The sequence below is a fragment of the Sus scrofa genome, chromosome 3, assembly GCF_000003025.6.
Source record: "Sus scrofa isolate TJ Tabasco breed Duroc chromosome 3, Sscrofa11.1, whole genome shotgun sequence".
Taxonomy (NCBI): domain Eukaryota; kingdom Metazoa; phylum Chordata; class Mammalia; order Artiodactyla; family Suidae; genus Sus; species Sus scrofa.
In genome coordinates, this window is record NC_010445.4 from 1,481,187 (window position 1) to 1,493,978 (window position 12,792).

At 58.1% G+C, this 12,792-nt stretch overlaps 1 protein-coding gene across 1 annotated transcript in view; it reads right to left on the reverse strand.

Moving 5' to 3' along the window:
* The window catches only part of MAD1L1 (MAD1 mitotic arrest deficient like 1), a 323,281-nt gene that overhangs the window by 245,121 nt on the left and 65,368 nt on the right, over positions 1 to 12,792 (reverse strand). The window contains exon 10 of the mRNA XM_021085975.1: positions 1,909 to 1,995. Coding sequence (XP_020941634.1) covers positions 1,909 to 1,995 — 87 coding nt within the window. The remainder of the gene's footprint in view (positions 1 to 1,908; positions 1,996 to 12,792) is intronic.

Genomic DNA, 12,792 nt, shown 5'->3' on the forward strand with positions numbered 1-12,792 from the left:
GATGGGACGGCTGAGGCTGCATCGGCCCCTGCAGGCGAAGCGGCTGGGGGACCCGCGGCGGGACGTGCGCTCGTGGGTCTCCCAGAGGCGGAGCTGCCGCTGCTGGTCGGAGCAGGTGCTCTCTCTAAAAGCACCTCACAGTCTGGTGGGAGAAGAGGGCAGACACGTTTCCTTTCCCCTAATAGTTCATTCTGTTTCAAATCCAAAGTGAAAGAAAGAGGATCGCCTGGAAAAACGTTAAAGCTTTAATTTCAAATCACTTCTAATGCCCGTTTCATCTGACAGGAGCTTTGAAAGCAAAAGGCAGTCTTTATCATTTGAGGTTTTCAACTAAATTGATGTGATTATGTCCAACATAACCAGATGCTTCTAAAAGCCAATTTTCAAAGTGACATCAGCCTCCAAAATAAGAAGGCTCTCCTTCGGCTATTAATAAATTATTAACACACCATCTGCACGGGTTTGGGGGGAGGGGGCGGCAAACAGGCCGACCTCAAAGACCTGCCCAACGGCCGGTCAGCCAGGCAGTGCAGGGTCCCCGCGGGTCGGGGTTCCTCTGTGGTCACCGTCCTCTCAGCCTGTCCCCAAGCCCTTCGCTCACCGGAGGGGCTGACCTCACTCAGCCGTCCACCCCCAAGTCATTTAAGGGGAATCAGACTAGGTTAGCCCATCCTCTTGGGTGCCAGGGGCAGACAGCCAACCCCACTGGGCCGGTGAGACGTGGGGGGAAAAAAATTTGCTGGCACCAGGGATGCAGGAGAGGTTTCCTTGTTCCAAAAAGGAGCCCAAGAAGGAGGCGTCTGTTTCTGCCTCTGATGCAACACCCAGAGCCTGGGCAGCACCCCTGCACCACGAGAGACACCGGCCCGCGCACCAGTGCACGAGGAGCCTACGTGCAGCTTGGTGAGCAGGAAGTTCTTGGGGTCTTGGTCCCATGCCTGGCCCCCAAGCCCCACAAAGCCCTGAAGTTCCCTGAGTGCTGCGTTAGGACCCCAGGTCTTCAGCCAGACCCCAGGCAGCTTTGCGGGAGGGCGGGGCTGGATGCCTGAGACACAACCACAGGAAGAGCGGCTGGAACTTTCAGCTCCACCCCCACCTCCAGGGAGGGGAGAGGGGCTAGAGACGACTCCGCCACCAGGGGCCACAAAACTCCGAAGCGCTGAACGAGGGGGTTCGGGAGTTCCGAGTTGGTGGACACGGTGGGGAGGGGGAGGGAGCTCCCCACCTACACCTCAGGCATCGCTTCCATCTGCCCCCTCCGAGCCGCTCCCTTTGTAATAAATCAGGAATCCTCCCCGCTTTCCTGAGTGTCAATCATTCTAGCAAATTGCCAGATGGGGGTGGGGATGAATCTGCAGTCAGACAGAAGTGGGGGTGGCCTGGGACACCACACCGAGCCCTTCACCTGTGGGGTCGGGCTGACCTGGGAACTGGCAGCAGAGCTGAAGTGACTCCGGGCTACCCAGCAGGTGCAACGCTGCACTCTTGGGGTCTGTAGGCACCACCGCCCACCCTGCGCTCCCGGTTCGGGGAGGACACAAACGCCCGGCTCTTCCTCCATGCAGGACCTCCGCGGAGTCCTCACACGCACAAACACTCAGACACGTGGGCCCGGGAGCCAGGTCTGCACACCTTCCAGGGGTCACTCAGAGCCCACGCTCCCACAGAGGAGGGAACACCCCTGGGGGGCACATGGCCCTCCTCCGAGACCCCACTCCGGGAAGCCAGCCCCAGGGTCCATCAGCCACAGCGTTCCAACAGCCCAGTGCCCGGGCCAGAACCGCAGGGCACCTCACAACCAGCAGGCCCAGATCCCGCTGGTCAGGCCTAGGCCCGGGACGGTGAGGCACGGCTGCTCTGAGCGGGGGACACCCACCAGCCCTCTGAGCGCGCGGTCGCCAGGCCTACCTGCTGGTGAGGGTGCTGTTTCTGTCCTTCAGGGTGAGCTCGCGCTGCTGCAGCTCCACGATGAAACTGGACAGCTCTTCCGGGGTCCTGGGGGTCAAGAACACAGGTCAGCGCCAGGGTGCCCTGGAAGGCCTGGCTCTCACTGCACCGGGGGGCCGCCTGGAGCCCCGCGACGAGTGAGGTCTGCGCCCCCAGCCCCAGGGCAGCCCCAGTGCAGTGCTGCGGCGCTGTGAACTCCCCACCGGGCGCACACCGAGCCCCCAGCCAGCAGACACGGGGACAGGATTTTTATAGGCCTCGATTTTATTTCACCTGTAAAAACAGGGTCACTACACAACAATGTCACCGTGCAGAGGCTCTCAAGTGAGGCTGAAAAGCACCCACCCAGCAGCTGGCAGAGGAGATGCCAGTGCATCTGAGTTTTCTTTCCTCGCCTCTCCTTCAAAATCCACACGGGACAACCGCAGCAGTGTGAGAATAAGAAGAGATGCCGCGTGGGCCGGGCCTCGAAACTTCCAGCACTATTCCGGCTGAGGATCTCAGCCCAGACTCAGAACGCCCATTTGACAAAGGGGGAAACTGAGGCTCCAGGCCACCCTCCCTGAGCCGCACCCGCGCCGAGCCTCAGTCTGAACCCCTCCTCCAGCTCAGTGCCGCAGCTCAGGAAAAAACCCACCGAGAAGTCTGTGACACAAAGACGGCCGAGAGGCACGTGAAAAGATACGCAAGGCGCTAAGCAGTAGAGAAGTGCAAGTCAGAACCACAAGGAAGCACCACCCCCCGGGTCAGAATGGCCGTCCCCAAGGTCTACAGACAGGAGCTCCCTGGCGGCTCAGAGGGTGAAGGACCTGGTGCTGTCACTGCTATGGCTCAGGTCACTACTGGGGCGCGGGTTCGATCCCTGGCCCAGGAACTTCCACATGCCATGGGTGCAGTCAAACAAATAAAGAGCCTATAGATAATAAGCACCGAGAAGGTGTGGAGAAAAGAGAACCCCGCCACTGCTGGGAGGAATGTAAACTGGTACAGTCACCATGGAAAACTGCATGGAGGGTCCTAAAAAAGCTAAAAACAGAACTACCATAGGATTCTGCAATCCCACTCCTGGACACATACCCAGAAAAGATGAAAACGCTAATTACAGGAGTTCCTGTCATGGCTCCGTGGTTAACGAATCCGACTAGGAACCATGAGGTTGTGGGTTCGATCCCTGGTCTTGCTCAGTGGGTTAAGGATCCGGCGTTGCCATGAGCCGTGGTGTAGGTTGCAGCCACAGCTCGGATCCCGCGTGGCTGTGGCTCTGGTGTAGGCCGGCGGCTACAGCGCCAATTAGACCCCCTAGCCTGGGAACCTCCATATGCCACAGGTGCGGCCCTAAAAAGACAAAAAGAGAAAAGAAAACTCTAATTAGAAAAGACATATGCACACCTACGTCCTCAGCAGCACTACTCACAACGGCCAGGACATGGAAACAACCTAAATGTCCATCAACAGAAGAATGGATAAAGAAGAGAACACACACACACACACACACACGAACACTTGTCAGCCATTAAAAAAAAGAACTAATGCCATCTGCACCAACAAGGATGGACTCAGAGATTCTCACACTAAGGAAAGTAAGTCAGAGAAAAACAAACACCTATGAGGTCACCTATATGTGGAGTCCAAAACATGACAGAAAGGAGCCTATCGAGCAAACAGACACAGAAAACGAACTTACGGTTAACCAAGGGGGCGGCTGGGGGAGGAGGGGGTTAACCAAGGGAGCGGCTGGGGGAGGAGGGGGTAACCAAGGGAGCGGCTGGGGGAGGAGGGGGTTAACCAAGGGGCGGCTGGGGGAGGAGGGGGTAACCAAGGGAGCGGCTGGGGGAGGAGGGGGTTAACCAAGGGGGCGGCTGGGGGAGGAGGGGGTTAACCAAGGGGGCGGCTGGGGGAGGAGGGGGTTAACCAAGGGGGCGGCTGGGGGAGGAGGGGGAGGAAGAGCTCGGGATGGACACACCCGCGCCAGCACTTATAAACCAACCAACAGGGACCTCCTGCACAGCCCGGGGAACGCTCAGCATCCTGTAATAACCTGCAACGGAACAGAATGTGCAGAAGAACAGATGCATGTGTGCAACTCAATCTCCGGGCTGTACACCTGAGACCAGCACAACCCTGTAAACGGACTGCTCTCCATTTTTAAAAACGGTGAGGAGAAAGAATGTCTCGGAGAGACAGGTGGACACCCACGGAGGGTTTACATGCCCCCACCCAGCATGGACACAAAGCCCAACAGCTCCTGGCATGGGTACAAGCCCGGGGACCTAGCCCAGGGCTGCAGGGCGATGGTCCCGTCCAGAAAACGACCGCTCCAGCGCTGAGACCAAGGGGGCTGGGAGCCGAGCTACACCAACACCACCCCTCTGGGAAGAGAGGCCCACTGGTCAAGGCTACAAAGAGGGGCTGCTGGTCAGCTCGGAACTCCAAGGCCCCCTCCCCGGCCCCCAGCGCCTGCACAGTGCGCGCTTCCAGAAAGCACTCTGAGGGCTCTGCTGCCCCACCAGTGAAGCCCTCCTGCGGAAGTCGGCAGCTGCAGCCCCATCACACCCAAGGGCCGCACACGGAGACCTGCTGCAACCCAGCCTCCGGCCCACGTCCCACACCCCAGGGCCTCTTCGCCCCCACTGGCCTTCCTCCGCCACCCGAACACAATAATCCGTCCGTGCCCCGACCTCCAGGAGAGTTAACCCCGGGCCTGCGAAGCGCTCCCCTCTCTCCCCAAGCCCAGCCCGTTCTCAGAGGAGAGGCGGCCGGAAAGCAGCCCCGCAGCCTCTCCCGCCCTATCACGAGGCTGCATGGCACCCCCTCGGTGTCGGAGGAGGGTCTCCCGGTGCCTGCCGTCCCTGCAGCGCGAGGCTGAGATCTCCGCTCACAGCAGCAGGTCCTGAAAGCCCAGCACAGCCCCCACACAGGGCCTCCGCCGCCACCACTCCCCCCGCAGGCGCCCCTGGCCCTCGCTGTCAGGTCCCCTCACGAGGCTCTCCCCGACCTCAGAGGCAGAGTCCCTCACCAGATATTTGGCGAGGACGCGGCCTCGATGTGTAAGGAAGCACCGGGCAAGATTTCTACCCATGCCCGGACCACGACACGAGCCAGCTCTGCAGACTAGAGAACAGTAACACGAGGACTTCCTGCTGCGGTTCAGAGGAAATGAATCCGACTCGCATCCGTGAGCACATGGGTTCGATCCCTGGCCTTGCTCAGTGGGTTAAGGATCCGACGTTGCCGCGAGCTGGGGTATAGGTCACAGACAGCAGCTCAGATCCCAGGTGGCCGTGGCTGTGGCTGTGGCTGTGGTGCAGGCCGGCAGCTACAGCTCGGATTCGACCCCTAGCCTGGGAACCTCCACATGCCATTCAAACAGCCTTAAAAAGCCAAATAATAATAGAAAAGTTACGCTGAAAAGATGTTAACCAGTAAAAGAGCTCTGAGAGGCTGAAATCTAAGAAGGGGAGAGGTGGAACCAGCCTTGAATGCCAGTTGCCCATTTTTTTCAGAACTTCCATTTTCTAACCTCAAGGAGTTCAAAGTGCTAATACAAAAATAGGTAAGCAAAACAAATAAGCCCTTTTAAGCCAGGAGATGTTTTTTCTGAACACATTTTAAAGAGATTTAATCGTTTTCTCTTTTTCTATGTTAGTCACAGGAGAACACAAACTGTTCCTACATCAGTGAAAAGACTATTTAAAACAAACGAAACTATCTGCATGTCCACCTCTGCAGGGCCCCGGTCCATGTGGGCCGGACACCAGCCACCGCTGTCGAGGCAGCAGCCGGGTGCCCAGGGGTGGCTGGGGGAGCAGGACCCGGCCGCCGCCTCCTCGCACACCCTCCCGGGCTCGGGCCTGGGGCAGAGGGCAGGGTCCGTGTCGGGGAGGCGGCTCTCTCCCCGAGGCGCCCCCGCAGGAGCCTCCCCGGAGGGTGGAGAGCCACCCAGGGAACTGGGGAGCCGAGCAATTCAGCAGCAGGAGCCTGGCCCTGAGCTGCAAACCAGCCCCAGGAAGGCGAGCCAGGGTAACAGGCAGGAAGGCGAGCCAGACGCTATAGACTCTCCGTTCACCGAGGCTCCCGCTTCGGGAAGAAAAGATCTGAAATGTAACGATTTAATAATGGGGGGGGCCCTACCGTCAAAAGAAGAGGCAAATGAACGAATACGCCCTCCTTCAGAAACGCCCCACCCCTCGCTGGCTCGGCACCAGCGTCCCTCCGTGACACCTGCGGGTCAGGCTGCCGCCCGCCCGCACAGCCACCTCCTGGCGGCCTGGGTCACTCTTCAACCGAGCGGCACCGAGGCCAGCAGAACCCAAATCCTTTGGAACCTCGGAGCCGCTGTTCCAACAAAGCATCAAGGAGCCTGGCTCCAAATTCAAAGAAACCAAGCAGGACCCTGGCTCTCCTGCACCCCTCTGTCCCCTCCGCCCCACCAAGCAGCCTGGCATGCAAACGAGGACCCCAGCGCCTGAGGAGCCCCCGCGGCGCGTGCTCTGAGTTTCCGCCCCTCCTCCAGAAAGGGCAGACAGAGAGCTCTGCAACAACAGCAAGAATAGATACACACGTACATACAATACCTACACACACACACACTGAAAAAAGCAAAGCCAGGGACGAGGTTAGAGGCAGCCCAACTAAAAACACCTGTGTGGAGGTAAGAACGGATAAGAAAATGCTCACAAAAGGCCAGAGTCACATTACAGTTGCAAAATTCCTCATTTTTTTTTTTCATTTTTCAAAACGATTCTATGATTTTGTTGTGAGACTCTGTCCAAGAGCAGTGTTGTTTTTAGACTGTACTGTCCAGCTGTGGACACAGCACTGCCTTCCGACGTGCCTCCTTCGGCCCCGCTCCCAGGCCGGAGCCGAGCGCAGGGAAGGACAGCAGCACCACGGGCACAAGGGGGAGGCCGGGGGCGGGGGGCAGGAGCAGCAACGCTGACTTCTGGGCCTCGGGAGGGGCGTTCCTTCGTTCGGACCCCAAGTGACCACCCGGCCGCAGGTGGGGCCTGGCCAGCCCTGCCACACGCCGAGCGCCCAGACCCTGCTCCCCAGAAGCGCACCCTCCTCCTGGGGGCGCTGGTGAGTCGGGCCCAAGCGCCAAGTGTCTGATCCATTTGCGTACCCCGACCCGGGGGCCGCGCCTCGTTTCTGGAGAAAGTCACCCGTTTGCAGGCACATTCACAGACCGTAACCTAGAAAGACTCCCCCTAACTGATGACGCCTTCGGGCTGACCCGGCCGGCAGGCACAGTGACTGGGTCTTGAACAGCCTGGGCAACACCTGCATTTCTCTGGGTGGGAATTTATATCACACGCATAAATACAAACTAAGGGGAAACCACACACAGCACACTCCCGAGGTGGAAGGGCCCCTGGCAAGACCCAGCTGCAGAGGCGGGCTTCCTCGGGGAGCACCCAGCACAGCTCAAGCCCGGGGTGCTCAGGACACGTGGAGAAAGGCAAACCCAGGAGCCCGGAGGTCAGGCGGCGGGGCCTCACGGCCTCGCTCCGTGGGGCCAGGGGACCGCGGCTCCGCCACCACCCAGCCTTCAATGAGCTCCGGGAGCAGACGGAGAGAGGTTCTTGAGGAGCTGTTGAATCAAGAAGGATGATTAAACAACCGCAGCCTTCAGCACACACCCCATCAAAGACGAGAGGCCAGAGGACCTCCGACGGGCAGGGAGAGTGTTTATTTTCCAGACCTCCTGACCTCGTGCGTGGCCAGAGCCCCTTGGAGGTGTTTACCGAGGGTGCGCGGGGGGGTCAGGCGCACGCCTGTGCCCAGCAGCAGTCGGCCAAGTGTCATCGCAGCCCAGAACGGCACCAGCAGGCTCCGCAACGAGCTCCCTCCACCTGAAACTGCCACTTCACATCTCCAAAGCGGAAGGCTTCAGAGGGCCTCGGGATCCTGCGACTCAGAGATGACAGGCAAGCGACAGCTCCTACGGCAGCCCAAGCTGTGACATGGGCTGTTCAAAACTCTGGCTTCAGCTGCGAAGCCTTTTAACTCTAACTGGTGGACTTTAAAGGAGGGGAAAAGGCTTTGTTCAGTCTGCAGCTGAATTTTGACTCCAACTCAGCTGTGAGCAAAACAGGAGGCCTGGGGAGTCGAGCCCAGCGGTTTATTTTCAAGACAGAGGCTTTCCAGCCCCAGCAGCAGCTATTTCGAGGCTCCTAACAGCAGATGCCAGGACTCTTGTTGAAGCTCAAAGTGCCGTTTCAATGGCTCTGGGAGACGTGGGATCGAGAGGGCTCCAATTGCTAAAATGAATCAAACAGCAACAACCACAAAACTCACTGACAAGCAAGAAACCTCAAGCTCTCTTCCAAGGCGCTATTTTCCAGAAGCCCCCAGGGCCCAGGGCCACGGTCCAGAGGCTGGGCCTCCGTCGCAGGGTCCCGCAGGTTGGGAACAGGCCCAAGTGAGGTGGGACTGCCACAGACAGGCTGTTTCCGCAGAAAGCATGCAGAACTGGGACTGGGAGACAGACAGCAAAACCCGATGCCACAGCCCAAAGGAGGAAAAGCACACGCACCTGCCCAGTCACAGGGGCGACAGGACGGCCTGGGAAGCCAGGTTCTTTTCCCCCCTGTGACGCAGCCGCGCACGGAGGCTGGGAAGGCTTCCTGTCACCAAGCGCTGACTGAAGATAAAGCCTGGGAAGTCCAGGGCGGGGAGAAGCAGCCACTGCTGCCTCAAAGGAGCGGGCCCACCCCGTGCGGCCAGGTTTGATCGCGCCCTTCCAGCAGTGCTCCCTGCGCACCCGGCCCCGCGGCCCCCGGGCTGGCTGGCGGGCCTGCAGGGAAAGGAAGGCTGGGACCCTGGACTGGTCCTGAGGCCGCAGGCACCCACCTGCAGGGGACCTACGAAGGCCCTCAGTCCCTCTCGGCCGCACACACGTGGGGACGCTCGTCAAGCAGTGGCCAAGGGCAGTTTCCACGTCACACAAGGACTCAGTCCTCATCAGCCACGGACGGCCTGCCGGCAAGAGAGGCGCCAAAGGCGTCTGCTTCTCCAGACGTCTCACGTCGGCACCCGGGCAGGCTGTGCCGCTGGGACCCAGAGCCGTGGAGCAGAGCGCCTGCCTGGGAGGGAGGGCCCTCCGGGCCGGGGGTCCCATGTCTCGGGTGGGGAGAATCCTGGTCACCGGTGTCGTGGCCGCTGGGTCCTCCCTTGCTGTGACCACTCACCTCGGGAAGGACGTGACGGCGGTTTTCCGTGGTGGTTTAAGTACATGAGGAGCAGGTGTTCCCACTGAGCTCTGACAACCTGGGGGTGGTCCTCGGAGAACCACCCCGCTCCCCCCGCCTCCCCGCGGCCTGCAGGCCCTGTGCCCCGAGCTGCTGCCTCCGTCCTGAGGCTTCCCCTGCGACGGACACGCCTGGAAACAGCCATCGTGCTCGCCAGCCTCAACCCCAACCTTCCGCTCCAGTCAGGCTGCCTTCAGAACACACCCAAACTCGGCTGCCCTGTACCACTCTGCCACCGCCGCCGCCCACCGGACAGCCCCTCAGCCTGGTAACAACCGCCCTTGCTTCCAGACCCACCCTGAAGCACCGGCAGCAACACGACAGCTACAGCGGTGACTCTGAATTCAGGCTACGGCACAGGCCGCTCCTGTCCAAACTCCCCAGTGCGCGTCCAGCACGAGGCCCAGCGAGACCCCAAGTCCCCAAGGGAGGGAGCCTGCGAGGCCCCAGGCAGACGACCACACCTGCCCCTCAGCCCCGATCACTAGCCGCGAGCCACCCCCACCACAGGGCCTTTGCACGCCCCTTGCAGCCGACTCCGCCCTGGGGGTCCACGTGCCACGCACCCTCTGAAACTCCCTCGCGCCTCTGCCCAAGCGAGGCCCACCTCTCCCGTGGCTCTGCCCCAGCCATCCTGCTCAGACCTGCACTGCTCTCCTTCACGAAAAACGTCACCATCCTGGAGGCCAGGCATGCACCTGTCACCTCTGCTTCCACTGGGACGCCAGCGCCGTCGAGGCGAGGAACTGTTTTCTACTTTGTCCTGCCATCTCATTGGCTGTGCGCCCAGAATCACGCCTGGTACAGCGGCAGCCCTGCACAGACCGGAGCTGGATCAACGGCAACCATGATACCTTGTCAGAACAACAACTGTCCAACTAAATTCCACTCGAGCTGGAACTCAGATGATTGCCTCAGAGTTTAGTATGACTAGTTAAATAAGTCACAGTCTATCCACACAATGGACTCTTCTACAATAAAGAGAAAAGGACAGAGAATCTTTTTATGTTAATATGTGACCACTAAATAAAAATACAAGAAGCAGAACATGAGTCTACTACGTGCCACCTTTTGTATAAAAGAAATAGACGGTAAATGAGCTTAGCTATACTGGTTCAAACATGCCTAAAAAAAATGCCCAGAAAGCCAAGACAGAAAGAGCTGCTTCCTACCAGGGGAATGGAAGGAACAAGACTGTTATCATTATAAGGCTTTTTAAAAAGTTTCCCTATTTATACCAAGGAAATACAATACCCATTCGAAAAATAACTTTTTAAGACTTATCATTACAAACTTATACTGCAGAATGAGATACCAAACAAAATTTGTCTAAAAAGAAAACTTTTTCCATGATGAATTAATGCACAACATCTAATTATAACCACTTACAATGAAACCATCATATAGCCTTTCTAAATAATGTTTAGCTAACACAAAGCATGATGTGCCATTTAAGTGAGGCAAAAATATATTAATAAAAGACTCCCCACCTGACATGTGATTATCAAGACTGGTCACTGATCCCAAAAGTTGGCTAAAGGAGGGAACCAATACACACACACACACACACACACACACACACACACACACACACACACACGTCTGTGTATGAACACACACACACACAACCATTTTAACTTAAAATATTACAAGTATACAATCATTCCACAAGCTGCAAACTTTTTCTTCAAATATGGGTACCCTAAAGTGAATTTCATCTTACTTTTTGCCTAAACCACAAAATATAACCCATGATTTTAGCTTTCTTTAAAATGGACAATGGTGGAGTTCCCATCGTGACGCAGCGGTGAACGAATCCGTCTAGGAACCATGAGGTTGCGGGTTTGATCCCTGGCCCTGCTCAGTGGGTTAAGGATCCGGCGTTGCCGTGAGCTGTGGTGTAGGTTACAGACACGGCTCGGATCCCGCGTTGCTGTGGTACTGGCGTAGGCTGGTGGCTACAGCTCCAATTAGGCCCATAGCCTGGGACCCTCTACATACCAAGAGAGCGGCCCAAGAAATGGCAAAAAGACAAAAAAATAAATAAAATAAAAATAAAAATAAAAAATAAAATGGACAACTGCAATCTTCCTAAATTTTACAACTTTTCTCCTCATCTTTTACTGTCCATTCGCTTTATTCAACAGCTTTTTAGCAATTCTCTTTTGAGACTTTCCAAAGCACTCAACTTTGTTTTCACAGAAACAGGGCTTCCGTCAAACATTTTTCACCAGACTCTACAATGTTTAATGAAATTATCTGGTTACAGTAACATGTGCAACTGGCGGAAAGGGGCTCACCTGGGACAGACCGGCACCACGTCCCAGGAGCAACCCAGTGGGCAAGCGCCACAACCGGCGGCGCCGTCCGCAACCACCCAGGCAAACGGATGAGAAAGGGGCTGGAGGGCCACATGGTCCCAGAGGAACTGCTCTCAACCCGAGCATGGGGACGGGGCGGCTGTGTCCACTTTGCCAAGACACTCTTTTCTATGGAAAACACATTTCAAAACAATGTTTTCAAATCGGCCTATGTCCCGAGCCTCGCCACGCTGCAGAATCTATCGGAACAGCTCAGAGAAAGAATGCGGGGCACTGGCCAACGGAGGGGGCAACCAGGCGCAGCGCGCGCACAAGAGCTGCTCCCAGGTCTCCCCAGTAAGCGGACACGACGCGGAGACGGGTGATGGGCACACAGCGCAGATTCCTCAAAGCAGCAGCGGCACAGAGAGGCGGCGGCGAGCAGGGACTGCCCCGAATTCCACCTCCGATCATTCCTCGTTCCGCCGCCTCTGACAGCCATCAGCCTCCGCCAACGTCGGTCCCCTCACCAGGAGAATGAAGACCATGGCGGGAGGCTCGACCCGCGGCTGTCCTGAGAACACTGCGCATAAAGGACTCGGGCGGGAGGTCTCGGACTGTCCCTCTGACGGACGGGCAGTTATGACGGAACACCCAACCAAACGCCGCCTGCGCCCACTGAGAAAGCCAAGCGGCCCTTGCCAGTCGCCCGCAGGACTTCGCGAGGGAGACTGACATCAGTCAGCATGTCCCCGCCTGGGCTCCGTCCCTCGCACCAGCGACTGCTGTGCAAACACGGGCCTACCGTGAGGACGCACCTCCAGCCTCAGCCTCCTTCCCGAAGAGACTCGAGCAGACTCTGAGCATCGCCAGCCACGGGGCCACAAGTGCCCTTAACAGGAGATCAAAGGGCACGGGCACAGCGGAAGGGCTGCTCCGGAGTCACCAGGTCACACCAGGCGGCTCTGACTCCCTCCTGGACCATGACACAAGCACAACCTGCAGAGCTGCGGCAGGCAGGGCATCAGCAGCGACCTGGGACGCCCACTGGACCCATGAGGCGCTCGTCACTGCCGGCGATGGAGCCTCCAGGACAAGGCCCGGTGCCCTGCCCCTGCCCAACTGCACCTGGTCGCCTGGCACTGATAGTGGTGCCTGTCCGTTTCCAGGTGATAGAAAACCCAGACAGCCATCTGTTCGCGGACAGAATCAGAGTCCCCAAAACCCACCCTGGGATGGGGGGTGGGTATGGCGAGGAGGGAGGGGAGAAACCGGGAGCCTGGCGGCCTGCACAG